Source organism: Sinocyclocheilus grahami, unplaced genomic scaffold (assembly GCF_001515645.1).
Source record: "Sinocyclocheilus grahami isolate Dianchi unplaced genomic scaffold, SAMN03320097.WGS_v1.1 scaffold4.1, whole genome shotgun sequence".
Taxonomy (NCBI): Eukaryota; Metazoa; Chordata; class Actinopteri; order Cypriniformes; family Cyprinidae; genus Sinocyclocheilus; species Sinocyclocheilus grahami.
The window spans coordinates 35256-53318 of record NW_015505183.1 but is presented as its reverse complement, the minus strand read 5'-3'; the positions used below and the strand labels follow the sequence as shown (position 1 = coordinate 53318).

The 18063-nt window shown below is 39.1% G+C and overlaps 1 protein-coding gene across 6 annotated transcripts in view; it reads right to left on the bottom strand.

Moving 5' to 3' along the window:
* The window catches only part of LOC107582200 (estrogen-related receptor gamma), a 92664-nt gene that overhangs the window by 52053 nt on the left and 22548 nt on the right, over positions 1–18063 (bottom strand). For all 6 annotated transcript variants that reach the window (XM_016267971.1, XM_016267965.1, XM_016267953.1 and 3 more), the window contains 2 exons: positions 5635–6050; positions 354–470 (listed from right to left, as the gene is read on the bottom strand). In XM_016267971.1, the coding sequence (XP_016123457.1) occupies positions 354–470; positions 5635–6050 (533 nt within the window). The remainder of the gene's footprint in view (positions 1–353; positions 471–5634; positions 6051–18063) is intronic.

Genomic DNA, 18063 nt, shown 5'->3' with positions numbered 1-18063 from the left:
GGCAGGACTTCCTTCTGCGTTTGGTGATCTCACATTCATTGGTGGCGGGGCAGCTGTACTCAATGTTTCCTGTGGCGAGGCATGTAGAGAGAAGGAACAGAGAGTGTTTAATGACTGCAAACCAAAACATTATTCCTATAGCAGCCCTCGGGGCACGAGGCCAACCGAGTTCAACCTTGACTTCATTCTAGACCTGTACTACTTTTTTCTCCCTTATGGAAACCTGTGCATTTCCTCAGAATTGTAGATCGAGTGAGAAATACAGTTGGACAAATGGATAAAATTTGGATAAATGGTTAAATGGATAAAATGTTCATTTCCTCTCCTCCCCAACCATTTTTTATTACTCTCACCTTCTCGCATCATGCCGACGGTCAGACACTTCATGAAGCGGCAGGCTTGGCAGGACTTCCTTCTGCGTTTGGTGATCTCACATTCATTGGTGGCGGGGCAGCTGTACTCAATGTTTCCTGTGGCGAGGCATGTAGAGAGAAGGAACAGAGAGTGTTTAATGACTGCAAACCAAAACATTATTCCTATAGCAATCCAGCAAAAAATATATACACACACACACACACACACACACACACACATAAAAGTTTGAGGTTAGTAAGTTTTTTTTTTAAAGGGGTGGTTCACTGAGTTTTTTCTAGGCTTGATTGTGTTTATGGGGTGCAGTCTAACATGTGTTAATGCTTCGTTTTTTAACAAACATTTAACATAATTTACCTTTATTCCACACCGCTCTGTCCCTTCTCTGAAAAACGCACTGATCATTTCCTTCTTTTATGAAGCCCCTCCCTCAGAAATAGGTGATGGGGTCTGATTGGTTAGCTAGTCCAGTGTGTTGTGATTGGCTAAACCGCCTCTAATGCACGTCTAAAGGTCCCACCCCTCACCTCAGCAGCAATGCGGCATGTGCTCCGGTTGTATTGTAAACAACGGCATTGTTAATATCGCTTATCAGTTTGAGCCCGATTGAGAAGCAGAGGATATTATTGAAGAGGATAGTGCAGAACTTGTGCAAGCATGGCTTTTAATGGTAGGCCTATGTTTTTTGTTTGTTGTTGTCTCATACATTTAGATACACTGTTATTTGTAAATGCTACTGCTTAACATAGCTTTTATGTTTTGTTTTATCCTGATTAAAGCTTTAATACAGAACGGCAACTGCACGCCTCCATGTTTAACGCTTCTCATAGCTATGTGAAAATAAGTGTATAATTAGAACAGTTCGTTGTTGGAACTGAGCTGAATGAGAGAGCGAGAGAGATACAGAGCGTGTGCAGAGCAGGGGGAAGCGAGGAACAGTATTAAGAACTGCTGCTTTAGAACATTGATTTTGAAACTTGTGAATCCATTAGAATCGCGATTCATACAGTGGGTAAATGCTACTGCTTATGTTAGCTTTTAATATACTGTTTTATCCTGATTAAAGCTTTAATACAGAACGGCAACTGCACGCCTCCATGTTTAACGCTTCTCATAGCTATGTGAAAATAAGTGTATAATTAGAACAGTTCGTTGTTGGAACTGAGCTGAATGAGAGAGCGAGAGAGATACAGAGCGTGTGCAGAGCAGGGGGAAGCGAGGAACAGTATTAAGAACTGCTGCTTTAGAACATTGATTTGGAAACTTGTGAATCATTAGAATCGTTAGAAGACAGAATCGCGATTCATATATGAATAGATTTTTATGTGCACCTCTAGTTTTCTCTTCCTCTTCTCTAATGCCCAGTTCAGACTACACGATTTTAGTCCGATTTTGCCACGATTTGATTGACGTAGGGTAGGGGTAGGCAAGTTCGGTCCTAGAGAGCCGTAGTCCTGCAGAGTTCAGCTCCAACCCTGAAAAAAAAATCACCTGCCTATAGCCTTAGTAAAATTGAAGACATTGATTAGCTTGTTCAGGTGTGTTTGATTAGGGTTGGAGCTGAACTCTGCAGGACTGCGGCTCTCTAGGACCGAACTTGCCTACCCCTGCCCTATGTCAATCAAATCGTGGGGTGTCATGAGGATTCGTAAACGACAATGGGCGTTGGGACGCAAGATTCCATCGTTTCAGCACGTGTCATAGGGGACGACAACCGATTCCGCGTCTGCGATGCTTCACGACATCAAGACAGAAAGACTAGCATGTTTAATTTTTTTTCCGTCATCCACGACGAGTTCTGTCACATTGGTGACATTGACCAATAGCAGCACAGAAGCTCTTTCATACACGGGTTTACAACATGGCAAAACGAAAGAGAGATGATGGTGCTGCTAGGTGGAATTATGAGATGGAGGAAAGGTTCGTGGAGCTGTTGCAACAGTACTCCTGCATGTATGATGTGTCATCGAGGGACTACCACAACAGAACAAAGAAAGAAAAATGCTGGCGAACTATAGCGGAAGCGCTTCAGCAATCTTTACACTCTTGTTTTCGGAAGTCAATCGCTAGTTCTGCCTTCTCTATGACATCACGCGCATCGTTAAAGACGGCACACGATGAATGGTCAGGAAGCAACGTGTAGTCCGACGTGTTTCTTGTCCAGGACACGACAAGATTTTAGGAGTCAAAAATCGTGTAATCTGACACAGTGACTATCGTGACCGACAAAAATATTGTTGCTCAAACAGCAACATTACACACTAACTAACGTAAAAAAAAAGAAATTGCAATGAACCACCCCTTTATTGTTTTTGAAACAAATAAGTTATATACTGTACTGTATACAGTATATTGTTAAATAGTATTACAATTTAAAATGTAACATTTTTAAATGTAACTTATTCCTGTGATGGCAAAGCTGGTTTTTCAGTGTCACACAATCCTTCAGAAATCATTCTAATATGCTGACTTGGTGCTCAAGAAATATTTATTGTTACTCTTCTTCTTATTATTATTAAATATATTATCAATCACTGCAATATTTTTGTGGAAACTGATTTAATTCACAAATAAAAAGTTCAAAACAACAGCAATTATTTTAAATTTAAATCTTTCGTACCATTATAATTGTCTTTACTGCCACTGTTGATTAATTTAATGCACTGTTGCTGAATAAATAAATAAAAAAATCTTACTGACCTCAAACTTTAGAAAATTATTGATGTACTCTCAACAAATAAAATACTTTAGGTGCACACCCAACCTCCATTTGTCACTTCGAAAGAAGACACTGAAATACAGCAATCATCATATCTACATATGTGTGTGTGACTAAGAGCCAAAAGGTCACGCAGAAAAGCGCCAATGGCTCTCCTCAGAGGTCATGTGTCACAGAGCTGTGTGAAGCTGGATAGGCAGGCCAGACTTTACTAAACCTAAACAAAGACCTGCAGGTCACAATTCACCTCTGAGTGAACTTCCAACATCGCCTGGTGACCACTAACATGGCTCCTCATCCTACCAATCCCCCACATAAACAAACACAGAGAGCTACGAGTGTGCTACTGTGATTCCTGGCATAGAGTAGACTATCTTCCCATCATATCTACATACGTATGTGTGTGTGACTGAGAGCCAAAAGGTCACGCAGAAAAGCGCCAATGGCTCTCCTCAGAGGTCATGTGTCACAGAGCTGTGTGAAGCTGGATAGGCAGGCCAGACTTTACTAAACCCAAACAAAGACCTGCAGGTCACAATTCACCTCTGAGTGAACTTCCAACATCGCCTGGTGACCACTAACATGGCTCCTCATCCTACCAATCCCCCACATAAACAAACACAGAGAGCTACGAGTGTGCTACTGTGATTCCTGGCATAGAGTAGACTATTACAGCATGTTCTTTGAGCAATATGATGCTGTGAGAGGGAAAAAGCAATGATATATGCTTGTTACTGCAACAGCACACAAATAGAAGCCTGATGAGTAATCTGGCACACAATAAAAGCATTTAAATCGTTTTTTTTTTGTGGCTGTATTATAAGAATTGCTTGCCAGATATAGTAATTTAATTTAACAAATTTAGGGTTTGGAATGGCTTACGGCAGTGTTACAACTATCAGTGTATGGAGAGAATTTGTGCTATAGAATAACCATTAGAACACAAATACGTGCACTCACACTTCTTGGACTGAAACAGACTCTCTCGCACACGCACTCATGCAATTAACATAGCACCCGTCTGGGACCTCCACACTGATGAAATATTTCAGAGTTAATCAGACTTTGTAAACACTGATTTGTATTGACTTCTCTTCTGTGAACTGATGTTTCCTCATTAAAAAGCAGATTAGCAGCGCGAGCAGGGGGCTAAATGCTCAAGACTGCTAATTCAACAGGAAACAGTATTTAAAGTATGCATGTCCATTAAACTGAGCTCCAATATTCATTAGTCAGGTAATCTCCAGAATCCATTAGGGTCTTCGAATTGGGAGGAATGCATGTGGAATGGGGATGTGTGTGAAGATGTGAGGTGATTCTCATGAGGGCTGAGGCCAGTTGAGTGGTCTTAACCAGCTGGGAATGTTTCAAGGGGGGGACAATCCTTGCCAATCTAATATAGGTGCTCTCCTACAGTACCAGTAGTTGAATGCCAATGGCTTGAGCGCTGTGTCCAGGTTATCAACACAGTGGAAAGGAGGCTATAAGTGCGTGTGTGTGTTTGCTGACAGGATAGAGTGATGCGATTTGAGTTAGGTGGCAGTCGATTAGTGCAACGTCCATTGTCTATCACTCAAGTGGCTGCCGAGAGGTTTCAAACAAGATATAAAATGTCCCTAGCGCTTCCTTCCACTGCCTGTCTTCATACTAAACGCTACATTTCCATCATTCATCAGTCGCAGTCAAATTCCAATGAAGCTCATTACCAGAACATGGTGACAACTTGACCTTGTACTACATCTATGAAGAAGGGAACAGATTTGGGAATGTTCTGGGCTTCCTGAGGTGGCATTCTTGGTGTTCCCCTCCTGTATTTTGCCCACCGCCTGGCTACGAGTGGCTCAATTGGGAGGTGATAGATGCAGGTTGTCAGGTGGCATTGGAGGAGTGCCACCGGAATGCCAGCTGCCAGTTATTTGAGTGGCCATGGCACCCGTTCCGCAGCCTGTCCCAATGCCCCCAGCCGAACCGTGGTCTTGACGCCTCTGCATCCCATAACTCCCCAACCCTGCTCTTTCCCTCAAAAACCAGCCAGTCTGGAAGTCAATAAATGTCCAGCTGGATGGGATGTTTTTGGAAATCACCAAGAGTTTTATTGGCTAATGGGATGAAACATACCGATATGTCAAATTCCCACCTTCTGAGGCTCTGGATTTTGTTCAGGCCGAGCATAATATTTGACCCATTTATTCAGCACCTACTTTGTTCCTCAGAGCTTCACTGCCACTTCTAAAAAACTAGCAGGTGGGTAACTTCCCAGTATATTCAATTACCTCTAATCTCTTGTTTGAAATAACTGATCAAGCTTGTTAATCTGAAGCAACAAGACAAGAAATGTTTATAAGCAAAAGCATTACCACCCTCTAGCTTTACACGTCTACTGAATGGAAGGCTGCTTAAGTGGCATAAAGCCAGCGGATGTTGGATGTATGGAATTGCTTTGTGCTGATTCTAGGTATTGCACTTTGACTAAGTCCCTCTGACCCCTTGGCCTGCCATCTGAACCTAGCTGAAGTTCTAGCTGAGGGAGGGTAAAAGCCAACCTTGAATGGTCCTCTTGAAAAAGGCCTTGCAGGCCTCGCAGGAGGCGACACCGTAATGGTAGCCGGAGGCGATGTCCCCGCACACCAGACACAGGCGCTTGGGCATGGAGTTCAGCATGTACTCGCATTTAATCTGCGAGTCCTCCGTGATAGTGCTGGAGCAGTCCTCGTAACGCTTGGCTCCGGCTCCGCTGGGACCCAGAGCACCAGTTGGGCCGTAAAGAGTGGGTGAGTCTAGACCGTTCTGATGGCCGTTCATGGTGGAGCTGTAGCTTCCGCTGGCGTCTGAGGAGCCGCCGGGGCTGTGATGATTTACGCTGTCTGTCAGTGAGGCAGGGCTGGAAGGTTCCGTCTTTATGTAGGAGGGGCAACTCGACTCAATGTGGCGGTCCTTGCTGGACATTCTGCAGAGCAGCCTACATGGACAAAACATAACAAAACAAATACCGAAGTGTTACTTATATGGTACCTTAGATGCTCCTGTTCTGGTAAATTCATGCTAGTCTAAAATGGTATTTTCAACAGAGGCGACTTGAAATATGTCACCAACACCAAGCCATTGAGAAAAACAAAAGAAACGAAACATACCACCCAGCCCCCCAGCCCTTAAAAGCAACTCTCCATTTTGCACATGGTCCACCTGCGACTTAGCCTGAGAGAACATTCAGCAGCTAAAAAAAAGCCCTGATTGTGAATTCAGAATTCTAGTTTTTTGCATGTTAATGACTTCTCTGAGAAGAAACATAAGAGGAGAGGCATATGAGAGCCAGTGTGCCACGGTCCCCTGGGTCTCACTAAAGTGTCTGAGTGGTTGTATATCTACAAGGCTGTAAAAAAGAGAGCTAACATCGCTACTCTAGCATAGCATGCAGCCAAATGAGTTCTAAAGAAATGTGCAACAACCAACTCAGCCATGTCCTAATAGTTTTAAATATATATATAATATCTGACAGTTATCATAATGATATATTTATAATTTTTTATATGCACTTTTATATGCACAGGTTTTTATGCATTTGACATTATTTGCCATATTTAATTAATCATAGTGGTGTCAGTTTATAGTTGGTTATAATGTACATGAATATTATATATATATATATATATATATTGTGTATATATATATATACAAAAAATATATAATTTTTTTTCTTCAATATAAATTTTAACTCGGAAACTCGGAATTCATTTTCATTTGACAGGGCAAATAATTATCTGAAATTATTTACTGTTGAGTTACAAAGCACGAGTCAAAGCCTGTCATTTCTCCTGGACCAAAATTGTCCATCTCTACAAAAAAGTGCTAAAGGCCTTTTCTTGTGATTGTGGATCAAGAGGTGGGATCGGGAGATCAAATGCATCATGACAGATGAGCGTCTGCAGGGTGGAAGAGAGAGGGACAGTACGGAGAGCTCAGCGCCATCACTCACTTTCCAGTCAATATCAACTTGTTCTACATGACTCTAATCAGTGCGGAGGCGCAAAGCAGTTCCATCATCCTCGCCTGTGGCCAATCAACATACACACGCACACACACACACACACACACACACACACACACACGCATCGATAAATTTTAACTCGGACCATTCAGATTCATTTTCATTTGACAGGGCAAATAATTATCTGAAATTATTTACTGTTGAGTTACAAAGCACGAGTCAAAGCCTGTCATTTCTCCTGGACCAAAATTGTCCATCTCTACAAAAAAGTGCTAAAGGCCTTTTCTTGTGATTGTGGATCAAGAGGTGGGATCGGGAGATCAAATGCATCATGACAGATGAGCGTCTGCAGGGTGGAAGAGAGAGGGACAGTACGGAGAGCTCAGCGCCATCACTCACTTTCCAGTCAATATCAACTTGTTCTACATGACTCTAATCAGTGCGGAGGCGCAAAGCAGTTCCATCATCCTCGCCTGTGGCCAATCAACATACACACGCACACACACACACACACACACACACACACACACACGCATCGACGGACAGAAAACAAAAAATCAGCTAGACAGATACAAACATCCAGCATCAATTCACTAACACAAACAGACACCCACATAGTCAAAAGCTGAGACTCTTCCAAGCCAAACAAAAGAGCAGACCGACCACCCCACACAACCCACCCACTCTACATCGCTCGATACCGCCAACCCATTTAGTTGAACCACCCCTCCACCCACACAGCCCTGGGAGAGAGGCCTATTAATGAGTGCTGTAATTAATAGATATCTCTGTTCTGTCTTACAGGAGGCTTCAAGGCCTGCAAGAGTGGATTAACCATTTCCCCTGTCAACAATCCAGAAGACCCTGAGCTGGGTCCTGCAGGGCGTAGTGGGGTGGAGAGCGGCACTTCACCAAACCGTGTCAATTAGCTGAACTTCAGTATCTACATTTAGCAAAATGTGATCGTTCAGGGACTGTTTGTTTCTTGAAAAAGCTCTATTGCACTTCTACTGATGCATCACCGACACACACACACACATGCTCATAATCACAGACAGGTGTCCTGGGGTGTGCGGAGGGCTACAAAGGTATTCTAGAATATTCCAGTAATGTCAAGGATGCATGTTGTGTATTTATACACAGTGTAAAGCCGATTGAAATCAGTGAAAACACAAGCACCACAGACTGTTTACACTTGCAACATATTCTCTCATTCTATTTTGGGTAACGGAGACAAACTGGTTTTGTGGGGCAGCTGAGAAACCCGCCTCCTGTCCTGAGTGATAGAGAATATGAAGTCAAAACGGCGGGTAACAAAAGAGGAAAGGGCCAGCATTGTAAGAGCCCCTTGTGCTTTACAGCGCCGCTCTTAAGGCTCTCAACAGGAGACACCCTGCTCTATAACTTTGACTGAAAGTTATTAGTGTTCTCTTTCTCTTGCTCTCTTTCTCCTGCTCTTTGAAATCAGTGAAAACACAAGCACCACAGACTGTTTACACTCGCAACATATTCTCTCATTCTATTTTGGGTAACGGAGACAAACTGGTTTTGTGGGGCAGCTGAGAAACCCGCCTCCTGTCCTGAGTGATAGAGAATGTGAAGTCAAAACGGCGGGTAACAAAAGAGGAAAGGGCCAGCATTGTAAGAGCCCCTTGTGCTTTACAGCGCCGCTCTTAAGGCTCTCAACAGGAGACACCCTGCTCTATAACTTTGACTGAAAGTTATTAGTGTTCTCTTTCTCTTGCTCTCTTTCTCCTGCTCTTTGAAATTCTATGACTCTATTAATCCAAACCTGCAATATTCACAGCTCTCTATAAATTCAATTGTCAGATGGGGGATTTTTATTCTAGGCCGCACTTGAATCCAAAATTAGAGGCAGTAAAATTCACATTAGCTCTAAGAGAAATGGAATTCTAAAGCCTATATTTTAGAAGAAAAGAAAGCCTTTTCCGACAGAGAAGAGACTATTTGAGAGGTAATGATTTTATCTGTTTTCACCACTGCCTGGCGCCGAGCTTCAATCCCACAGTGTGCCATTAACAAAAGGAGTTCTCATACTGAAAAGCAGAGGAATTTAGTTAAAGCTTATGAATGGAAATAATAATAGTCAAGTGGAAGGGTAGAAAAAAGGCAGGCGATAGTCAAGATAAAAAAAAGCACAAGACATAATCAGTTGTTCTTTATTGTTAGGGACTTTTACTATAGTGATTCATTATAAATAATGCCTGAATTCGTCAATTTCTCATAAATTGTACCAAATGCTGTCATCATGTTAAGGTTCTAGTTAAAGTCTGTGATTGTTACAAAATAAAAAGAAATGTGTTGTCTTAAAACAAAACAAAACAAAATCAAACAAAAATGCTTTTTTTTACTGAATAGTGTTGAATTCTGCTGATTTAAATAAGCAGACATGGTAAAGTTCTAGCTTGCTAACAAACATGAGGTTGTTGAAAATTTTAAGAATGATTTCTAGTCAGTTTTGGAAGTATCTGTAAAACTGGGTTGAAATTATAAACAAATATATGCCAGAATTTTTTTCCAGAAATGTTGCATTATAGCTAATAGCAATTACTGCAAATGGAAAACTATGTGCAACACTGATGTGCAAGTATAGGGGTGGGCGCTATACCGGTATGAACATGACAACCAGTATTATGTTGTTCCATGATATGGATTTTGCTACACCGTGGATACCATTATATAATACCATTAACAAAAGGAGTTCTCATACTGAAAAGCAGAGGAATTTAGTTAAAGCTTATGAATGGAAATAATAATAGTCAAGTGGAAGGGTAGAAAAAAGGCAGGCGATAGTCAAGATGAAAAAAAGCACAAGACATAATCAGTTGTTCTTTATTGTTAGGGACTTTTACTATAGTGATTCATTATAAATAATGCCTGAATTCATCAATTTCTCGTAAATTGTACCAAATGCTGTCATCATGTTAAGGTTCTAGTTAAAGTCTGTGATTGTTACAAAATAAAAAGAAATGTGTTGTCTTAAAACAAAACAAAACAAAATCAAACAAAAATGCTTTTTTTTACTGAATAGTGTTGAATTCTGCTGATTTAAATAAGCAGACATGGTAAAGTTCTAGCTTGCTAACAAACATGAGGTTGTTGAAAATTTTAAGAATGATTTCTAGTCAGTTTTGGAAGTATCTGTAAAACTGGGTTGAAATTATAAACAAATATATGCCATAATTTTTTTTCAGAAATGTTGCATTATAGCTAATAGCAATTACTGCAAATGGAAAACTATGTGCAACACTGATGTGCAAGTATAGGGGTGGGCGCTATACCGGTATGAACGTGACAACCAGTATTATGTTGTTCCATGATATGGATTTTGCTACACCGTGGATACCATTATATAATCATTAATTCAAATTTTGCATTTATATTGTTTTGTTCAATTTGGTACACTTTGTAAATTTTAACACAAATGACGATTAAGAGTCGAGGCTGAACGTTTTTGTCCTCTGTGCAACACCGTACTACACATGCATTAGTAATCAAACACATAGAGCATCGTAACAGACCAAATTAATAGAACACAAATCGCCTACTCCAGTGGTTCTCAAACTGAGAGATCGTGTACAGCAGGGGTGTCAAACTCAATTCCTGGAGGGCCGGAGCCCGGCAGAGTTTAGATTCAACTCTAATTAAACACACCTGATCCAACTAATCAAGTCGTTCAGGCTTATTTGAAAACTACATGGCATGAGGCCCTGTCCACACGAACGCGGTTATTTTTAAAACCGCAGGTTTTTCTACACTGTTAGGCCGTTCGTCCACACGCAAACGCAGCACCAGTTCACTGAAACCGAACATTTTTGAAAACGCCTGCCAGGGTGAAGATTTTTAAAAACTCCGGCTGCAGTGTTGTCGTGTAGACAGCGAAACCTGAGTTTTTGTCTTGTGACATCGGCACCTGCGCTGTTATCTCCGCCTACTGAAGACTTTTTCAGGCTTCTGATTGGCCAACATGGCTTTATGGTTGAGATTATATCGCCACCTGTTGGTTTGGCATGCTCTTGACAGTGATTCATAGCATGCGTTTGCGTTTTCATGTGGACGGAGATTTTTTTAAAAACGGAAGAAGGAAAACTCAGTTTTTAAAAATACCCGCGTAAACATGGCCGGAGTGTTGGAGCAGGGTTAGAACAAAACTCTGCAGGGCTCCGGCCCTCTAGGAATTGAGTTTGACACCCCTGGTGTACAGTCAGCAGATTATTTTGCAAAAGAAACCGCTGCAGGGTGATAAAGACTACACTGCGTAATTTTCCCGCTTATCATGCCGCCACTTGCCTGATAAGTAAATAATTGAGCGTAAAATATTAACTTGAAATATTTTAATTACCTCAACATGACTCGCGGTACCCACTTGAGCGCTCCGTTTACAGTTGTAGCAGTTGTGGTTGTATCAATAACAGACCACTAGATAGCGCGATATAAGAATCAGAGTTGTATTGCAGGGAGCCATGTAGAAATATAAATGAACGATGCATGGTTCTGCTCTAAGCATAAAAGTTACAAGTTTGTGAAAGGACTTCCAGTGCCAGGTAAAGGTAAAGCAGATTATTAATATACTTAAGATTCACAAATACCAAAACAACGTGTCTACACCAGACGCGAGTGGCGCGATTTGACAAAAGCAAATAAAACCCAGTGATGCTCTCTGCTGTGGATGCGGCGCAACGCGACACGACAAATCCATGACAGTAAACTGATGCCGCGTTCTATTTCAGACGAACTCCAGCACTCTAACACAAAGGATCATTTCAAATATTAATAAGAGAATCGTGAAAAAATTGTTTCCTCAAAAATATGAAGCAGGACAACTGTTTTCAGCATTAAAATAATCAGAAATGGTTAATGAGCAGCAAAACAGCATATTAGAATGATTTCTGAAGGATCATGAGACACTGAAGACTGGAGTAATGATGCTGAAAATTAGAGAATTTTTTTTTTCTCTACAAAAGGGGGGCCTGGCAGAAAAAGTTTGGGAACCACTGGCCTACTCAAACACACAAACGGTGGAAAAGCAATGGCACAACACAAAATACTTTTCATGTCTATGTCCAATCCCTTACTTTTTCTAGTTATATAAGTTTAAAATATTTTGCCTGTATTTTTTTTCTCATATCACAATATAATATCGATATCGCCTGGACAGTGTAAAATATTGTGATATGAATTTTAGCTCATATCGCCCACCCCTATGTGCAAGCAGGGATTGAAATTAACTTTTTTACTCACCAGCCAATCTGGCTACTACATTTTTAAGTTACCGGCCATTCATAACTTCTACCAGCCCAAAAAAACACGAAATAAACCAACAGTTTGAGGCTGTCTACACTGGGCGTGACAAAGCGACTGTTGCAAATCATTTTGTGTCGGTACTAAGGGTGTGCGATATTGACAAAAAAATTATATCTCAATATTTTCTGGGATTTTATTGATAAAGATAATTAGACAATATTTTGCTGAGTGTGTTATTGTGCTGATATCTTAAGGATACCGTGGACAGCTGACTCCTAAAGTTTTTGATATTCTTCATATTCTGTGTGGTCAGTTCACAGCAGTGATAGAAATTAATCTTTTCCAATAAGTTTAGATTGATTTTTACCTTTTATGGGCATTTTTACCTTTATAAATCCATTTTTACTAAAAGTGTGCATCATCTTTTGAGTCAAATTCTTACATTTAATCAGGCAATTATAACAATACTACATTTAGGCTGTTACTAAACAAATTAAACCAGTATCAATAAAATTAATCTTTGCAGAAGTTGCATATGAAGTGGCATTTAGATGTATTTACACGCACGATGTTATAACGCAGCTTAGAGGGACATGGGATGCTTAAACCTGCAGTTACAAATGCATAAATAATGTTTTGATATTTTAAACTGATCATTCGTAATGCATATTAACAGACTGAATCATGCAATGAAAGAATGCACTCTAAATGTGCACAGCACAAAGTTAGTCTAACCAGACTACCTCACGTCACATATGCGTGCACTTTGTAACTTAGGTGTGTTTTGTTTGGTTTTTGCAATATACTCGATAATGTCATGATGTCTCACGAGTTCAGTTTTTGCCCTAAACCTGCGCAGATTTGGCTTGCATGAACTTCCCAAAGAAATTAATGAGTGAACAACTTACGAAAAGTAACCCGCCAAATTGGCTAGTGATTTGACAGCGTTACCCGCCACAGCTGATTTTTACCCGCATTTGGCGGGCTGGCGGGTGTTAATTTCAAACCCTGTGTGCAAGTATAAAAATATAGTGCTACTATAAATAAAATAAAATTTGAACAACGGGTCAAACCAGGCCAGCAGAATAGTTGTTCAGCTTTGGTTGCTATTGTCTTTACCAAAGAGATATTCTCTCTAATCATGAACAATAATCATTACATACTGAGAAAATCTTGAAAGAAAAGTCACTTCCAGTCATTTCCGAGAGTAACACAAAACATCTCAGATGTGCAGTCACTGTACAAAGGACAGAAGTGTATTCCTGATCTTATTCAGACTTCAAATATTTAAGCTGTCTATTTGTTGAAAGTTAAAATTCAGAGTGGATCTGCAACCAAAGAGATTATTGTTTTCTTTTTGTTTTCCTCTAGCTGTCGACTCTCTCTTATTTTATGTGCTCAGGCAAGATGTCACAAATCAGCAGGAGAACAATTTTGGAAAACACAGCCACTTGGCAATGACAAGGTGTCATTAGGCTGTTTGATCCAGTGCTCTGACAACTATAGAGGCAAACATATAATCATTGTATTAAGGTGCAGCTACTGAGAGTTTCTCTCTCTCTCTTTGCCGGAAGCAGTAAGTCTGTGTGATCACGGATAGCTGGAGGCAGCACAGTCTGCTAACTGCTGGAACAAAACTGCCCATGAGAGCTATTTACTGTTTAGATGCATATAGCAGAAAATGTGTGGGAAAAATGTTTTGGTGAAAAAAAGAAAAGGAAAAAAAACCACGTTCTATTATCATATACAGTGGGGTCAAAAAAGTCTGGGACTAAATTTGTAAATCTGTATTTTTATTATTATTATTTTCATTTAAACCTAGATGTTTTAAGATTTTGTATAAAGAAAAAAGTAAAGACAAAATGAAAAAGAAATGTAAAAAAGCAAAGTAAAAAAGTAAAAGTGTGACATACCAAATGAAAAATTCTGAAATGTATTAAAAAGATTTCAATTAAACTATTCATGTTGATTATATATACAAAACAAGTATAATAATAATTAGAAAAAAATAAAAGCATTTTTCTGTTTTTGTACCCCAAAATACTAATTATAGAAAATATTTTAAAATGCATTCCTAAACATTTGTTTCACTCTTAGAGTGAGTTAAAGGCGCATTTGCTCTCAATAAAGTTGTAAGATATTCAATTAAACCTTATAAAACAGGAACTGAACTGCCATTGTACTGAAGGATACTGGTTACACTTGTTCCCGCATGAGAAATACAGACATGCGAAACAGGTTGCCTTTTCCGGCTGTATGGGCAGATCAATTGTTATAACATTACTGGGTTGGAAAGTAGTAATTCACTTCATTGTCGATGGACGCCTGCAAAATAACACCTCTGATTACATGCAATCAATGTGATAATGGCAAAAACACATTTGTACAATGGAGCGAGCTGCCGTAAAAATGCCAGCGGCAGGCCAGTGGAGATGAGGAGCTAATGCTCTGCTGTGTAATAAATACTGCAGGAGGACCAGTAGCCCTTAGCAAAGCTCCTAATACAATATTGTAAATGCAGAGAGATAAGAATGTATATTTAGATATCTCGTGCAAAAGAATCTGTGTAGGGGGGAAACAAATTAAAATCTTAAAATAATCTATTGGCTTTTTCCATTTTAATTTAATTTATACAGTGGGTACGGAAAGTATTCAGACCCCCTTAAATTTTTCACTCTTTGTTATATTGCAGCCATTTGCTAAAATCATTTAAGTTAAATTTTTTTCCTCATTAATGTACAAACAGCATGCTGCCTCTTGTTCACTGACAACAGTACAGGGTTAAGATGTCCAAACCCGATAAGGGTCATGTTTGTGTGTGTGTTTGTTTGTGTGTGTGTGTGTGTGTGTGTGTGTGTGTGTGTGTGTGTGTGTGTGTGTGTGTTTGACAGTCCCTTGCAAAATCGTAGATGAAAATCTTGATGATTTAGGTCATTTTCCTGTGTGGGCAGATAAGTGTTGTGCTTTATCAGGTAAGACGTCCCTCTTAACGACACAAACAATACACGTAAACACAGACACACACACACACACACACAAATACACTTGCATGCATATAAATGTAAAAAATAAATAAGATATATATGTACGAAGTTCAGCAAAACGAAGTGTCAGTCTAGCTGAATCCCTGTCAAAGTAAGAGGTCAAACTAAGCCAACGAGACCAATCATTATTTCATTATCTGACGTTATTACAGGTAGGAGCAAACGGCTGCTTCTTCGGCAGTGACAGGCCCTAAAGAACAGGGCAGAGTAAATAAGCGTTGTGCATTTTTCAATAAGCAATATGCCTAAAATCACTGCTTTACTGCTGTTGGAGCGCAGAACCCATCTATTCAACCCCAACAGGACATGAGAGCAGATAAGCGAGGATGAGCCGCAGTCTCAAAGAAATGAAATTGCACGTAAATATAATAAAAAATAATGGGAGTAAAAAAAAAATGGAGATTAAAAACACATTCTATTAAACAGATGGTTAAAGAGGATTTTATTCCAGGAAATATGACAAGTGTGCAAAAGAGGTGCTGAGAGCGGGTAAAAAGAGGGAGGGAGGGAAGGAGAGAGAAATGGTGGTTGTTTTTTGGTGAGTGAACCGGTGAAAGCCATGTCTTTAACCAGATCAGATTCTTGAAATTGGCTGTCAAGGCAGGATTGTCCTGAGTTATAGCTGTCTATCACCCCCGCTCACATGGAGACGCGCCGAGCTGCTGTCGCCTTCCCCTGCCGCAAAGCATCTTAAATTTTCAACACCACCATCTGTTACAAAATCTAATTCACATTCCGCCCATAATCGGGTTTACCTCTGTAATACCCGTTCTGCCACTCTCTCTCTCTCTCTCTGCAAGGACCCCAGTCCCCAACCCCGAACGAAACTCCTTCCATGTCTGCAGGCACACTTTCATTAGGGTGAAAGAAGAGGTGCAAACAGTCCAATAATTTTTTCAGCATTGCTTTGATGGCAAAGACGGTACCATCACTCTAACTTCACTGACAGAACTACCACAGCTATGCTGTTTCTTTCATTTTTGTTGTCTGAGACAAGAATAATTTACTATATATATTTACTATTTAACTATATATTTACTATATATAAACACACACACACACACACACACAAAATATAATACTATAAATAATAATAATACAAAAAAAATACATATAAAAATAAAAACTATATGAAATATATTAATACACATATTAATAGATATGAATGAATAAACATTTAAAATATAATAGGAGTAATGATAAATGCATTATATATAGACTAAGTACTGCTAACATGAAAATTAAAAAATTAAATTAAATTCAAGCATATCATAAATAATGTAATTTATTAACATGAATATGAATCAGGAATATTATAAATAATTAAAACTAAATCTGAAACAAAAATTAAAACAAAAAAATCTTTATTTGAAAAAAACAAAAATAAAATGTTAACTGACATAAAAAATAAATAAATAAATAAATACAAATATTTTTTTAATTTAGCTTGTTTCCAAATTTTAGCTTGTTAATTTAATTTAAATTTATGTACTAAAATAACTTAGTATATATAAAATAACTAAAACTGAAGTATATATATAAAAAAGAGACAAAACATTACTAAAATTAAAATGAAAAAAAGATCAAAAAAATAATTAAAACTACAATAGCTGATATGAATATTTCATTGTCATTATTCAAATTCAAAGATAATAATGTTAGAAAATATCAATTTAAAAAAATGCCTGAAATTAAAAAAGGGAAAAAAAGAAAAATAGATGTTTATGATAAAAAAAATATATATATATATATTTTTTTCCCCAGTTTATATGACCTTTATCAATTTCTAAAACATAATATTTTCCACTAAGACACATTAACATTTCAATAAAATCAACATCCAACATCTATTTCCAACAAGTGGCAAAGTGATCAACAAGTGATCCTTTGCGCATCACATTCGGCCCAGAGACTCCTGAAATATTTTAAGTTTTAAAGGGGTCATACGATGTTGCTAAAAATAACATTATTTTGTGTATTTGGTGGATTGAAATGTGTTTATGCGGTTTAAGGTAAAAAAAAACACATTATTTTCCACATACTGTACATTATTGTTTCTCCTCTATGCCCCGCCTTTCTGAAATGCGTCGATTTTTACAAAGCTCATCGTTCTGAAAAGCGAGGTGTGCTCTGATTGGCCAGCTATCCAGTGCGTTGTGATTGGCCGAATACTTCAAGCATGTGACGGAAATGTTACGCCCCTTACCATACTGTGATGCCATGTCCCGGAGCGACGAGACAAAAACATTAAAACACATTATAAATGAGGCATTTGTTGCATCCAGTGGGGACATAATAACGGATTATAATGACTTATACTGTCTTTTTACACGTTGCGTTGCATCGTGCCGCGTAAACATAAAACCATGTCTGCATTTGTGATCGGAGAAATTACAAACAACAAGCGCTACTCTACACTGCTCAAAACTCGCGTTTGAATTGTCAGTGGCAAATTCTTTAAATATAAAAAAACGTACTTACAGTCTTTGCGTCAGAACAGCCGGCATTGTAGTCTACTCTTCGAGGATCAGGAAACAGTCCTCCATAAAATCCACTGCACACATCTGAATATTTGGGGTAAACTGTTGTTGAACTGGAACAATGTTGTAAATACAACTTAACCACTGATTTCTAGTCGTGTCCTCTTTTGGAAGGCCAAACAAAGTAGTTTCGCTTTC